The 15,558-nt window shown below is 38.8% G+C and overlaps 2 protein-coding genes across 2 annotated transcripts; both read right to left on the reverse strand.

Annotated features, from left to right (window-relative positions):
* Window positions 1-229: 229 nt before the first annotated feature.
* On the reverse strand, window positions 230-3,946 carry sdr39u1 (short chain dehydrogenase/reductase family 39U, member 1). The gene is made up of 6 exons (XM_080502869.1): window positions 3,822-3,946; window positions 3,206-3,312; window positions 3,042-3,124; window positions 2,811-2,932; window positions 2,154-2,306; window positions 230-1,246 (listed from the first exon to the last, which is right to left on the reverse strand). Exons 1-6 carry the CDS (start codon window positions 3,835-3,837, stop codon window positions 819-821), a joined length of 909 nt encoding a protein of 302 aa, XP_080358995.1. The 5' UTR covers window positions 3,838-3,946; the 3' UTR covers window positions 230-818.
* A 3,600-nt stretch (window positions 3,947-7,546) lies between these two features.
* Window positions 7,547-10,303, reverse strand: ltb4r2b (leukotriene B4 receptor 2b; the record flags this gene model as incomplete). Its single annotated transcript, XM_080503016.1, has 4 exons — window positions 7,547-7,930; window positions 8,501-8,544; window positions 8,646-8,846; window positions 9,725-10,303. 4 exons carry the CDS (start codon window positions 10,301-10,303, stop codon window positions 7,669-7,671), a joined length of 1,086 nt encoding a protein of 361 aa, XP_080359142.1. The 3' UTR covers window positions 7,547-7,668.
* Between the last annotated feature and the right edge of the window lie 5,255 nt (window positions 10,304-15,558).

Consider the following 15,558-nt stretch of genomic DNA (forward strand, 5'->3'; position numbering starts at 1 on the left):
GTTAATAAACTTTCTAATGCTTTGATGCTCAAGATTAGAGTTTGTCTAAATGAACTGTATTTATTCTGAGAAATTCCTCTCTTTGGGATGGTGTAAACAGTAAGATGTTTGTGCAGCAGGGGGCGCTCTAGCAAAGAAAATGTGCTTCAGTAGTTTACTGTATTCAAGATCAGTTCCACACAAAGTTTTATTTAAAGTAGGTGTGTCAGACAAGCAGCCTATCAGAGGATCTTCAAGAGAACAAAGTGTAGTATAAAAAAAAAAAAAAGGCAATTGAATACACTTTCAATAAAATAAACTGTAGTTTATAATTCCTCTGTTTTAGTATAATTGGCAAACTTAACATTGACACCAAAAACTGAAAGATGAATTGCTGTAAGATGTCAAGAAAGCAAACTACAAACCTTTAGCAAGTGACAATTACTTCAGCATCAAATTGATAGTGAAATCATGTACTGCTACCAAAACCATCGCGCCTTGAAATCGGCTGGCTTTTTCCAACGTTTAAAAAGAAATTTCAAGTCATTCATTGTTTATTCTTCACAAATCTGCACATTTCTGAATACACTTGCATGTTGACGAGAAATTGAAGAATTTATGGTACCATCTTCGTAGTACGGTCAATGTGACATTAAACAGCCGTTTCACACTGCATCCTTTAAAGTCCGACTGATTAAAAAATAAAAAGCAGCATTGGAATCAGATATGAGGTATAAGACGCACATGTATTCTTTACCTGCTCATGATTAAAAGTTCGTTCGCAGTACAGTAAATATGAACACACCATTGCAGAACATTTAGTGTTGCCACTGCTTCAGTTAACTCCCAGCAATCTGCTTCAGAGCTGAGGTCAAGTCGGGATACTTGTACTGAAATCCAGACTCTAAAGTCCTCTTGGGTATGACTTTCTGGCCTTGGGTGAGGACCACGGCCCTCTCGGAACCCATCAGTGTATTCATTACGAAGCCAGGCACGGGAAAGATGGTGGGTCTCCTCAAGACCCGGCCCAGTTCTTTGGTGAACTCATAGTTGGTATTGAGCGCCGGCGCGACGCCGTTTAACACTTGTGGCGGAGAGCAGGGAGCGTCGGCTGCTGGCTCCAGTGAGTGGGCAATAATTCCCGCCAAGTCCGAGACGTGGATCCAGGGGAACGGCTGTCTACCAGACCCCAGGGTGCCGCCGAGGCCGAGCCAGAACGGGAGCATCATTTGTTTCATTGCGCCGCCGTCACGACCCAGGACGGCCCCTTTTTAGACGAGGGAGGAGAAAGATCGCATCAACCTTTAACAGCCAACTTCATTTAATCAAAGCAGGAAAAACACATCGTGTATGAACAATGGCTGACATATACTGAATAGTGGCGAAAAAGACTTTATCTTGGCGTTTTGAGTTTTTCTCCCTTCATGGGTATGGGGTGGGGGTTTAATTTTGGGGATTACTTTCTGAGCAAAATACTTTGTCTTATTTTTGTCTTGTGCCAAAGATGCTATACATTGATTGATTAATTTTTGGGGAAGTACGGCTTTGAAATCCTGAAACAATACACAGCTTCAATTAAAATAGCTTCTGTCCCTGGGAGCAAGTCATTGCAATTTTTCTTTGTCCCTCCTGCTGCAACTAGGATTTAAAGCCACGTCTGACATCAGGTCATTTACATTTGGTTTTGTTTTGTTTTTTAAATACCGAAATTACTCAAGCGATCATTCTCGATGAAATTAACACATATCCCATCCAGCAAAAAGTGATGATTAACTTTTGCACTGTTTTCAATTTTTTTTTAATGTACCTGTTGGTGGAGATACTCCCCCTGATCTTTGGCTCTCAAAGAATGAATAATTGACAGATCGCTATAAATCCTGGACAAAGTTGTTAGAGACTCTGTGTTGGTGGCCATATTAAAAACACTGCATCACTTCAGATTGTTGCTCTTTAGATGGAGCTCCTTAGCACCATCGACTGTGATATTTGTAGGCAAGTCTATGTGAGAATCAAGTTGTCATATTCCAGCAAACACAGTTTATGGTTTGGAATTACAATAATCTTGTAATTACATTAGCCTATTAAATTAAAAAAATGTTAGTGTACTTTGTAGCTTCTCCTGCCACTATAAGCAGTATAATTTCCTCCCTTAAAAGTGAGTATCTTGTACACACCAGGCCGAATGACGACTTGTCTGGTGGTTTTTGCCGTGTCCTCAGGAAGTAGTGCAGAAGCCTCCCACTCCTTGACGAGTTTTGAGAGAAGGTCAAATGGTGTCCACTCGCTGTCTTCTGTGTACTGAGCTGTCAGACTGGGTTTGTAGCAAGCTGAGGGTCAAAAACAAAGACAGGAAAGATGCGGCAATGAAGGAAAGGCAAGGACATTTGTGTTTCGTGGATTATTTCTTTGTTGTAAAAGTGATTCCTGGCATTATACTATTGGCAAGCATAATTATTTCTGTTCTGAATGGTGCCACATTTGGAATATGCATTAGGAGTGTGTGGATTCTGACCCTATAAAAATGAACAAATATTCAATCCCAATGTCAAATAGTTTTGTTTTGCTATTGCTACCGACTCCTGCTTCAAAAACCAGCACACCACATTTGACTGATTTGCATAAGGGCCATGCAATAGGGCAACTTCCAACTGGTTTTCTGCAAAACACGGAGAAGTCAGAGAGTCAAAGTGTAGAGGATGTGGAGTGTTGCAATAATGGGATAAAATATATTTTCAAGGAACTGCTACACCGAAGAAATAAATACACATTTTCTTATTTTTTGTGTCTATTTTTTGATTAACACAAGGCAGATGCATCCAGAAAATGCTTACCTACACCTGATACTAAGACCCAGGATTGAGGTGGAGTTGGGGAAGAAGCAATGGCTTGAGACAAAGCCTTTGTGGTGTCAATTCGACTGGAGAACAAGTCCTTCTTATAATTTTCATTCCACCTTAAAGAAAAACAAAATCATAGCTAGATATTAAAACACATCTTGTAAAGTTGCTCTCATCTCAACAGACCATTGTTCATATTTGAGCCGCCGCTCATCCGTTACTCACCAACGAAGAGGGTTCATGAGATTTTCTCCAGCCAGGTTAACGGCACCCTCACATGGTGGGAGGCCGTTAGATTCCAGCTCGCCCTGCAGCCACATAGAAAGAGGGAAAACTTATATGGATTACAGAAGTCATGTGATGGAGATGTGACAAACAGCTGATCATACCCATGTTATCTTTCCTGGACCAGGTTGACGAGATATCACTGTCACCTCATGACCTTTGTCTCTAAGCAGGCGGGTCAGTTCACGACCGACAAAGCCAGATCCCCCACCTACAAAGCAACAGCATAGAGAGGAGTGCAGATACCTGTTAAATTGAATCTGGTTTAGAGAACCGATAGCTTTATAATAATTGTAAAAAAAAAAAAAACACACAAAAAACTACTTTTGTTTTGCATTAGAATGTGGGATTCACTTGTATTTATTCTGCCCTCAATATTATACAAAATGAAAAAATACTTATCAGAATTGGTAAACTCAGCTACATTAATGCGCATGCGTCTTGGACAGCCTTACAAAACACCCTTGTGTGAATTTGGCTTTAGCAACAACTAAAATACACACAGATCGGTTTCTGCTTTGACTCATAATGATGACATGCGGGTTTTTGTGTCGCTAACTTGACAAACATATTGTTGACGGAATATTGTACTTGCCACCTCGACTACTTTTGCAGCATTGCTATGCGCTAACAGCTCGCTGCTGCTAATTATGTCACACTGACCTTTCCAAACTCCTCTAGGAAAATGAAAATCATTTAAAAAGAAAAAAACGTACATACCTATTAAAACTCTCATGTCCAGTGAGTTGCCTTCAGACGTGAAATGAAATCAGTGGAATTCGCAGTTATTTACAACCTTATCCGGTCACAATCTTGGTTTCAGTCTAGTAACGCATTGATTCAGCTGATTTTGAACCAGTGGGCGCGCCGTCGTTCAGTGACGTCATTCTGTAGTCCATGACGTTTTTGCCCCCTACTGGTGTAACACGCGTTGCTTTTGCGACAGCACGGAAAAATTAGGTTTTAACGTCATTGAATAACTAATGGTTACATGTTTGAAACAAACTTTTATCACCAAGAGAAATAGTTTTGTTTACAATCTGAAGAAGAACTGCTTCATTTGTCAAAATAGTTACTAACCCATAGGCCATCGCTTCCTCTTCTGTATTAGATACTTCATTTAGCAATAGGCTATGTTGATTCTGTCAATGGTAGATTGTATTTAGATACTGGCTGAAAACAGATGAGACACAGATACGTATACATTTATTTTGTCATTACTTCGTCTTTTATTCATGAATAATGAGCTACAGGGTTGCACAGTATCAAGGATGGATGGGTGGGTGGATGGATGGATGGATGTTGAGCAACAGGTTAAATATTGTTTTTGGAAATCAGTCATTGTGTGGAACAATTTTTTTTAATTTTACATAAAAGGCACAACATCAAAGTAATGGTCCAACACAGTTCAACTTAATGTTGAAGCTTTATTCTGACATGTTTATTTTGTTTTAAATAGGCTCACTTTGTAGTCATTTCTGAAAATGCCATAAATTACATGGAACCTTCAATACAACCAAATTATTTTTTTTTTGTGTGGCTGCAAAACATGTGGAGGTTTGTCTATATTGTTTACTTTATCTGTTATTAATGTCATAATAAAACTCTGCGTACTGCAGTCTGTTTATGTTGTTAAAGTTCAGTTATTTCCAGCAGCAGGCTTTACCAGTCCATAAATGTTCTGTTCAGGCCACGACAGCTAAATACTATATCACCAGTGCTGAAATATTTGCCATAGAAATGTCTAACTTTAATCATTTCTGATTAACTCAAACAGACCAAAACAACTCATCCACCTATTTGACTTACTACTGACTAGTGTGACTTCGTGTGTGTGCGAGTGCGAGTGCGAGTGCGCGTGCGTGTGTATTTGCCCTATGATGGAAAAGTGCAATGTTCAGCAGTGTCGAGATGGACGAATTGATAGATGGGCGCCAGAGCCAGTTCTAACTATGGACAAATCAAGAATACTCCTGGGATCACAACAGTTTTGGACTGTGGGAGAAAAACAGAATTAGTAAAGAATGCACACACAGACTTGAAAGTAACTGTATATTCCCATTTTAGAGGGATCACTTAACAAACTCAATATCTGCTTTAAAAACTTGATTGGTTGGGGGAGCCATTTAATATTTACATATATATACACGTCACGTGGGTTTTATATGAAAACAAAAACATTTTATTATATTTGAAAATATATATAAATAATAACACAAAAGAAAAGAGGGCATTAATGAGATAGGAATATAGGAATCAAGTTGTTTGTTTGTTTTTTTTAATCGTTTCACATTAAGCACTGAGCTGAAGGAAGCAGCACACCCGGAAGCAGTAAACACGTGGTTTTGATCAGGAGATAAATTGCGGCGGAACTTCATTAACAGCCTCTCTTCCTCGTTTTCGCCCATGGAGGTCGGTCGCGTGACCGCGGCAGGAGCGAAATCAGTGTGTTTAAAGTCACATTTACAGTAAGTGTTCACGTTTATATACCTGCTCGTCTCGTTTGCGTCGCTTTGATGCGTTTGTGTGCACAAGCGCTGCTGTTTATTGCGGTCATTTAGGCGCCGATGTGCACAGTTCGCTTCCTCCGGAGCGCCAAACCGACCGCATGGCGTGTGTGTAATGAGAACATCTCAAATAATGCACAAGGTGCTTCCCAGATGGTTATTATCGAGGGTAATCGTGTTGAAACACCCTCTTAACCTGATTGTAAATTTACAAATTGAAAATATACACTTCCACATTTGATCGATTTTTGACAAACTCTTTAACTTGTATTTCATAATGTAGTTTAATTTTTTTTTTTTTTCAGCCAAGGCCTCAACCGCCGTCTTGGCTCAAGTGTTTGCTTATTTGGACTCTTTATAATGCAGTCAAACCTTTATGATGATTTGCAGTCCGTGTTTCACCTGAACCTACTGATTACACTTTTCTGCACTGATGGGTTTGACTTGATGTGGATATGTGAGGATTTGTGTGCTGTAGTACCGGACTAACCTGTATTTTTTTTAATTTAATTTTAAGGTTTAAGAACAAGGGACCAGAACATTTCTAAGGTGAGACTGATGGTGATTGCTGTTGCACATAATGTATGGCTTGTGCAAACTAATTTTAAAGTTATTCTAAAAACCTAAAATGAAGAAGTTTGCCCAGTTGGCATCAACACTTAAATTATTAAAGAAACAATATTGCCTTTACATGATCCAACTTCAAAAAATAGGAATTGACTCAAAGATTAAATTAATTTATGTATTTTTGGCTCAAACATTGGGTACTTATAAACCCCCGACTGTCTTGACCTTCACTCAAAACTGGGGATTTTTAAGTTTGATCTTTATATTTAATTTTGGATCAGAAATATTCTTTAACTTGAATTATACTGGAGGTTGGTTCTAACATGGGTAGTTACACTGGTGGATTAAGTCATTTGTATAAACTCTTGCTTTTTTGGTATTCAACTGGACCCAGTCTATAGCCTAGCAGGCAGTGGTTCCTCCAGGCCTTCATAGATTTTCTGTTTTAAATGTATTTACTGTGGTGTAAAATTATTTGATGGTGAATGAATACTAATCTCGTTTTCTCTTTTGCAGGTGATTGGAACACTGCAGGACTATTGGTGTTCCCTAATCTTGGAATGTAGAGTTTTTTTTGTGCTGAATAAATGGGCATGAATTATTGATCTTAAACATTTTATCAATGCGTCTTAATCCCACATGGCAAAATTTGATCATAACAGAAACTCCATGTTGCATAAATGGTAATGAAAATGGGATGATGGAATATGTACGGTAAATAATTATATGCATGTGAAATGAAGCAGGTACGTGTGTGGTGGCGCTCCTTCCTATATGGTGGCTGCAGTAGAATAAGGTTTACCTGACAATTGAGTTAATTAAAGGTCTTTGTGTGTGTGTATATAGATTTATTTTTTAGGATTTTTCTTAGTGTTCTGTAACTGGATATTGCATAGTTTAATAAACTACTTTCTCAAAGGTTTTTCCACTGCTTTTTTCTTCACACAAAGTTAGATTGGTTCTCAAATAGAAGCATTGTGTTTATCATGCAAAAACTACAGGTACTGACTTGTACCTACTGCTTCAGGATTGGAATGAATTCATTAAAAATGATGCAGTGACATGTTGTATCAAAGCTTTTATTTATTTTAAAATGTTGCAGTATTCATGCAAAGTTGTGCAAGGGGTAGTTGGGAGTCCAGCTCCAGACATTCAAGGGGCAAAATGTCTCATTCATAATGTGCATTTTGGAGCATTTTTTTGTTTTTTTTTACATTGATTCAGCTACAGAAATGTAAAAAGGAAGTTAATTTCTTTGAACAATTGGCTTTTATTGACATTATTCAAAGTGTCACAATTGCTCCCAAAATGTAGTGTTAAAATGAAAATATTTACAGTCCTGCTACAAACAAAAAACCTTGTTTATGGATGAAAAAGCTGCTGCAGCCAGGATATGCAGAACGAGACAAAAGCTGCACTCTCCACGTGCTTCTTTGCAAAATTGTAACTTGACACTGCTCGGTCAAGTACAGAGTCCTTTCACAGTTTAAAGGTCACTGAAGGCTCCCATTCTGTGTGGACGAGTTTACATTGTTACCGGAGTCACAGGCACTGTGTCCATCTTTACCCAGGACCCGGCTCTTGTTTCCAGGCTGCTCCGACCCAGTGCCCTCAAAGAGTTTAGCCATGAAGGCTAATCCGTTCTGCTTGATGTAGGACTTCCCAGCAAAGGTGTAGAGGATGGGATTAGCACAGCTGCTGATGAAGGCCAGAGCTGAGGTCACAGCCCGGCTGGATTTGGCAATACGCTCCAATCTGCAAGGAAATGACAATTTATGAACATAATTCAGAGCCATTGTGAACCCAAGACATTAAGATTTATTATCAATACAGAAACTGCAGAAGTTGACAAATTTATGAGAAATCGGTTACATCAATGACAAAGTTCAAATTTCTGTTCTAAAGAAAAGTCTAACCAAGATACCATAAGTTTTTCTTTTGATACAAGTTCAATTAAGATCTGTCAGTACTAATGACTGATGAGGTGTATTCTCACCAACGAACATGGAATTACAATAATGTGCCTGTGTGAACCTATGCATACATATTTGACCAATAATTGCATCATGTGATAATTGTCAATGCTAAAACAGGTTTTTGTTTTGCACAACTCAAGATGTTTAAGAGTCTGAATCAGAAACAAAATAAATATCCAATAAAAATATTTATTTCTGCTTAATAGACTAAACATATTGATTAGAGGAAGCATTGGAAGCCCTATCCTGTCTATTAAATATATTATGGATCCACCCTTGATATGTGCTATTAGCCATCGGACATAATGCCTTAGAGAAATTGTCATTGTGACAGTTGATGTTTACTCACGCCTCTCTTGTTTTTGAGCCTTCTGGGTACCATTCAGCTGCCACCTTGAAAAGAACAAACCACTCATGAACTCATAAGACTTGATGCAAATGTAGAAATGCAAGCAGATTTATTTATTATAGCTGTGAAACACATGCTCACACACCTGTAACATGTTAATTATATGGTATGGCAGCCAGAAAAGGCCAAACATCACGACAATGGCCAGGATGAGATTCTCGCTGCGGACCTTTCGGCGAAACTTGGTTTTCCTGAGACGTCTCAGGATCATGACATAGCAGGTTATAATGATCACGTAAGGAAGAAAGAATCCAGAAACGGTCTCAAAGGCATACTGAAACCTGACCTGCAGAAAAGAAGGAGAGACATAACAGGGATTGGTCAAAATAAATTAGGAAAAGAACAAGTCTGTGCAAGTAATTTCAGAGTTGATGAAAATATTGATGATCAGTTCCATCGTAAACTCTCAAAGCTGAGAGGACGATGATGACTTCTTATAGTATCTATTATGGCAACAGTGTGGTGTAAAAATCCTTTTTACACCCCCAAATCCCCCAAAATACATCATATGTGATTGATGTAACAGTTATAACGCACCTGGATGATGCTTATATAATATAATCAAAAACGTTTGGTACATTAACCCAACAAGAATCAGTGAAACTGCAGAGCTCCTACTTTCATGGTTGATAATTGGAAATGGGTCCTCCACAAACTTCTTTTAAATCAGGCCTTAAAACATGATTATGTTGCCAGGCTTTTTAATAAACAATAGTGTTTGCTTAGTTTTTGTTACCTTTATTTTCATAAAGGTTGGAAATGATCCAGTAACATGTATTTTTCCATTAACAGGAGCATACAGGTCCTTCAGTGCGTTGCCTGTGGGAGTGCAGTTACAGTGTTCTTGTGAATGACACACAACGTCAGGAATTTACACAGAGAAAGCAAGATCGTTTTTTATGGATCCATATTTTAACAGTGCTCACTTCTCCAGAGGAACTCGCATAATTCTGGTGTAGTAATTTTAAACTTCCAGAACAAGTGAAATGCATAACGTTAATACGAGGATTGATAAGAACCTACAGCAAGGATAAGTAGAGTATGTTGCATCAGGGATCTAAAACATGCAAGGTGGGAATTTCCCATGTTATTGTGGTTTTCCCACAGTGTTACGAAATGATGTGAACACATCGATTGCCGAAAATGTAAATATCTCTAACTCACATGTCGAGGAAGGGTGTGATTGGGTGCGCACACCAGTCTGGTTCTATTTTTCTCGTCACTGTCCATCCTCACGTCTCGAAACACCAACGAAGGGACGGAGATGAACATCACCAACACCCACATGCCGAGGATCACCCTCCTCACAATCTTTCTGGTAATCCGTTGGGACACTCTCCGTGGAAACACCACGGCGAGCAGCCTGTGAATGCTCATCAGTGTGATCAGAAAGATGGAGGCGTACATGTTGGTGTTGCACAGGTAGAAGACACCTTTACACATGACGTTGCCAAACACCCATGTCTGCTTGGCCAGGTATATGATGAAGAAGATGGTCAGGGCCATGAGGAAGCCATCAGCGCACGCCAGGTTGAGGATGAGGAGGGTGGTGACCGAGCGTCGACGGATTCGCGCCAGGATGCTCCACACGATGAAGAGGTTTCCGGGGACGCCCAGGAGGAAGACCAAGCCGAGGATGAGGGCGCCCAAGGACGTGGAGAAGTCATTGCTCACGACGCTGGGATCCTCATGGTTCGTGCCATTGGATTGGGCGGTGTGGAAGGAGTAAGTGATGTTTGTCATGCTGGAAGACGTTTTGGTCCTGAAGGTACAAGATATATTTAGAAAATATACTGTGACAGTCTGTTAATTTATTACAATACTGTACATTCAAATAGTGATAGCTTGACAAGATGAATAGGGTCTAATATAGTGATGCTTTTCTTTAAATTCCTGAACATCAATTGTGGTGTTTGTACTGTATTGATGGGTGTTGTGGGTTTACTCGATGAGTCTGTTTTAGATCATGAACGGTGCTGCTACATTGAATGTGTGTGCAGAGGTATCTCATAGAACTGAGCGAAAAATGAATTACATAACGTTTTTGTGATTCAGCCCCAAAAAAGTATGCAAACAATGAAATGGTCTTCTATGTACTTACCAAAGCTGCATATTAGATCTTATTTATTACTGAGTGTCATTCTGACTATTGAACAAACTTTGTGGCAAACAGATTCATCTTCATGTCCCATAATAACTAACAGTGAAGTACTAAGTGAGACACTGACAATTTTATTTATTCATTAATTACCATTAACCTGATACTGAAAACATGTTCATGTTTCCCTTTGCATCAAATTTCTTGAGTTAAAAACAAAAGAAGAATACCATTTCCCCAGAAAGAAAATTATTTCGAAATTAATCCAGAAAAGAGGTAGTAAAATACTGGTATTGAATGTATTGTGATTTGGTTCCTTCCACTTCCTGTGTTGAAGTGAAATTGGAATGGAAGCCTGTGGATTTGATTATCATGTTTTAATAGCAAAAATCCTGAAAGATGTTGCTCTGCAGAGGAGGAGTTTAAATAAATAATATAGAAATAATAATATAGAAATCCTTGTTGACTAATGTCAGACTGATGATGCTGTTTACCAAACTTTTACCTGTCTAACACCGTGACGTAGCCTCTAAAATATTTGTACTGGACCCAACGGTGCAGCTCAGGCTGCTGCAGGCTAAAACATGCCAGACATCAGCAACACTGCTGCGACTAAAAGTTGTATTTCAACAGTCTTCAAGTCACTTTCGCTCATTCATATTCGCAATGTCCTCATTTCTTCCTCTTATTATACATCGCTGACCTTTCTCATGGAAAATAGTGGTGAAACAGCCATGAGAGGTCAACCAAGAAATTCGTCTTGTATCCTGAAGCAAAATGTACTGAATCCCCCGACCAGCCTGAGTGTCTGTGTACTACAACAGAGATATTATACTGGTGATCTAATATGATGACAACAAGATATCAAGTGCCTGTTTCCTGGCTGAGTACTAATTTCCCGGCTGTGTTTTCAGGAGCCACCACTATTTGTATTCCCCCGTGGCTTCTAATGACAGTAAAACCGATAAACAAAATGAATCAGAGCAAGATTTACCTCAGCAAGATGAAATGCGACACATATTTTAACTCCACAAATCAATGTTGTGAAGCGAAAACTGTTTCTCCAAATAAAATAATGGGACTATTTGGTATCATTCAGCTGTTTCCACTCACTATGTGATGTGAATCAAGAGACAGATACACAAATATGCACAGATTGGCAATTAAAATACATCAAGCTGCAAAGCACAATATTTTGTTTGTTTATTCAGATACATCATACAAATGTCATTAAACACACCTGTGATTACTGTAAAAAAAAAAAAACTTGAATAATGAGCCATAGACAGAAAAATAAACCAGCTATGTATTCCAATAATTTAAATAGTTATTTCAAATGGAGAAATATAACATGAATTTGGAATTTGGATGAATTTCATTAAATGAGACACTGACTATAGAGAACTAAGTTTAAAAACCAAAGTGCCATAATAGTAGAGGTAACTGACCTGTCTGGGATGTGATGCCTGTCAGCGAAAAGATTGAAACGCTCCACTGTCATCCAGCTCTGACGATGACTCTGTCAGCTCTGCGTATAATAAACTGAATCACATCCTGCCTCACAGGCTGTAACATGCTTGGGTTTGTGAGTATAGGGTGGTTGAGGGGTGTGTCTTTCTTAGAAGTGTCACCCCTTCTCCATCTTCTTCGAACATTGTGTATTTTTAACTCTATATAACCAACCAGTGCAAAAAAAAGTGAAGTATCTGTGTGATAGCTTCCAATACATGGCATTCTTTTTATCATCTTGCTGTACATGCATTTCTTTGGAAAAACAAGTTTCTAAATCACAAGCTGATGTGGGGAATTTCTGTATCCTGGGGGTACCTTTATTTTTTTTTACTTTTTTTTACTGAGTCAACTGTTGCGTAATGAGAAGGAACTCAGAAGTGGAGGTAATTGTAATGCTTTCTAAAGCTTGCACAATTGCCATGTGTCATGACGGTGGATACGCAAGCGCAAACATGCATATAGAAAGCACACACATGCACGCACAGACACACACACACACGCACGCACACACACACACACATACGCACACAAATAACACCCACCCTCACTAGTTGATACAAGTCTTCATCATTGACAGGAATGCTGGTTTCCACACTGAAAGCAGAAAAGTAATAAAAGTTTCAAAGTGGAAGAACCTGGAATTTTCATACAACTATCATGCTATGACAGTTACACAACACCTCCATATCTCACTGCTGTCAGAGTTTATATGGTTCTATATATAGTATATAATATATATATATAATAGATATACCCATGCTATGTTTTTGGTACACTGATAAGACTATAGGACTCCTATAATGTGGCACCATAAACTGCAGAGAAGGTTTTCAGTGTGGAAATTAAAGATTTAAGATAAGTGATCTTTATCTTAAAAAAAACAACAACAACCCCACTGTAGATAGAAAGTCAAATTTGATAGAACAAGGAACTCTTCAAACACGTCATTGTAATAAAGAAAGTAGAGCAACATAGCACATTTCTTGTTTTAAGTTACAGTTCTGGATTTCACCACACGAAGGCAACACATCCACAGGAATCTGTTCCCCTCTTTCTCCTCCCTCCATTAACATGACACTGGACAGCTCTTCTTGTTGGTTGCGCTCATCCATTATCTTGTGGCAGTCCTTCAAAGGATTCCTTATTCAACTTTACAGTTTTACAACCCCTTAAAACGTTCCACTCCTGTAGTTGTCCTGAGTTTGAAATTGGCTACAATTTAATATTTTGTTGCCTCAAAATAGTATTTTGTGGCCACAATTTAAAGTTTTATTTCAAAAATCATGTCTGGAGCTTTGTAACTATTCGGTCTAATTTAGGTGTCACAGATTATCTGCACTGTAATTAAGTAAAAATAAGATTTGAAAAAAGTCAACATGGTTTAGTTATACAGATCTTAATAAAACATAGCTGCAGGGAGCCACTATGGAAGCGTTAAAGAGCCAAACATGACTCCTGAGTCTATAACTAACCAAAACAACAATTGTATTTCACAATCTATAAGCTAGCAATACTGGGTGTCTCCAAAAACCTTTCACTATGCCTTCGTGTCATAATCACCACATGATACAAGTGTCCTGCAAAACATTTTTATATTAAATCAAAACGTGATGTGTCTATAATTATATGACCTTACATTGGTTGGGTTTAAAAGCTGGAAGTGACCATATATGGTCACTTGCCCCATACATAGTTGTAATTTTGCCAGTGATTTGAAATAATAATAACTTAGAGGGGATCTCTCTCTGGAGTTTGCATTTTCTTGTGTGTCCCCAGGTTTTTCTTACGTTAGTCTGATTTCATCCCTGAGTCCAGAAACATGTTTGTTTTGGGGGGCCAGTTGGTTTGTCTCACTCTACGATGGATATCAAGATGACCCTCTCGTGCGGCAGCAGCTTCCACAATTCCAAACTGCAGAAAGACAAAGTGACAGATGATACACAGCAAACAGCTGAACCATCCACACAATGTGCTCAAGGTGCAAGATCAGAGGGGCTGATGTGGTTCAAGCACGCAGATTACCTTTGTTGTCTGTAAACAAATCAAGATCAGTCAATTTAGTTATTTATTTTGGTTACTGGATCAGTAAATATTTTCATAGACTGTAAAGTCATTTTCATTTGGAGCATTTTTAGTTTAAAAGAGATACAGGTTGGATTTGGATGAATATTGCTGTGTAAAAAAAAAAAAGACACAGCTTTGCTCCTCATAAAGCTTAAGACTATAATAGTTGCTGAGTTACTAAGTCATCAGTCAACAGGATGTTATCGTAGTTAATTGCCAGACACTCTTGCCACAGAGCGTAACGACCCGAGTTTGATCCTGATGTGGTATTTCTGCATGGAGTTTTCATGTTTTCCTTGTGTTTGTGTGAGTTTTCGGTGGATTCACCTGCTTCCTCCTGCAAAACATGTTAAGTTTCTTTTGTAAATCTGACTTTCCTCTCGCTGTGTGAGAGTGTTTCTGTGAGATTGTCTGACTGTGTTAATCCAGTGGTTGCTTTTAGACCTGTCCAAGGTAACCACACCAGGAAGATAAGTCACTCTACCTCAGGTCTGTAATATTTTGACACTTATATGACTTTTGGATCAGAGACGTGAGTTTCTAAATCATACAAGAAGGTTAAATGCTTGAACAATGAGTAGTGAACGGTGTGTGGTTGTTTTTCTGAAGTGCACAGTTATGAATTGATGGGAGAAAATCATCAGTTGCTGTATACATCAACTTAAACCTGAGTTGTCACTGATTCATATCATGGATTTATTTTAGTTTGTTTTTTTACGTCAGTATTGTGAGACAACACAAAAAATCCCAACTCATATGGAATAGATCAAGACAGAATCAGGCATGAAGTACTGAAGTGTATGACACAAAGCCCCGCTGCACTAAGTGAGGCTCCGACTCTCCATAAAGCGATATTGGATATGATGGATATCGAGAATGGATGATGATGAAGATGGATGGACTGAGCTGATTATGGAGGATACTACGATCTAATGACCAGAAGCTGTTGGGCATGATGTTCCAGTGGGATCGGCTGATGCATTTTATTTCTATATCAAGCTATTTGTCACATGAGACATTGCCACAGGCATTCGCTGGTTGATCGTATTATCACTTTGTCCTATTTAGGGTTGTCACATCCAGCGGTGGATGTCACAACTGTTCTTTGATTTTTTTCTTTTTTTTGTTGTTGCTCTTTTTGCTTCAATATAACACTTTTTTGTGATCATGGCGGTTTACTAACACATACTGTGGCCCTCGGAAATTGTCGTGTCGGCCTGCTGGTAGCACTTTTTTCCCTCTCCACAGCCACACTGCAACATCTTGACATCAATCCAGCATCCAGGGCCTGCCCACACAACCCCAAGAGGATGACAGAGAGAGA

Source organism: Blennius ocellaris (assembly GCF_963422515.1).
Source record: "Blennius ocellaris genome assembly, chromosome: 10".
NCBI classification, from domain to species: Eukaryota; Metazoa; Chordata; class Actinopteri; order Blenniiformes; family Blenniidae; genus Blennius; species Blennius ocellaris.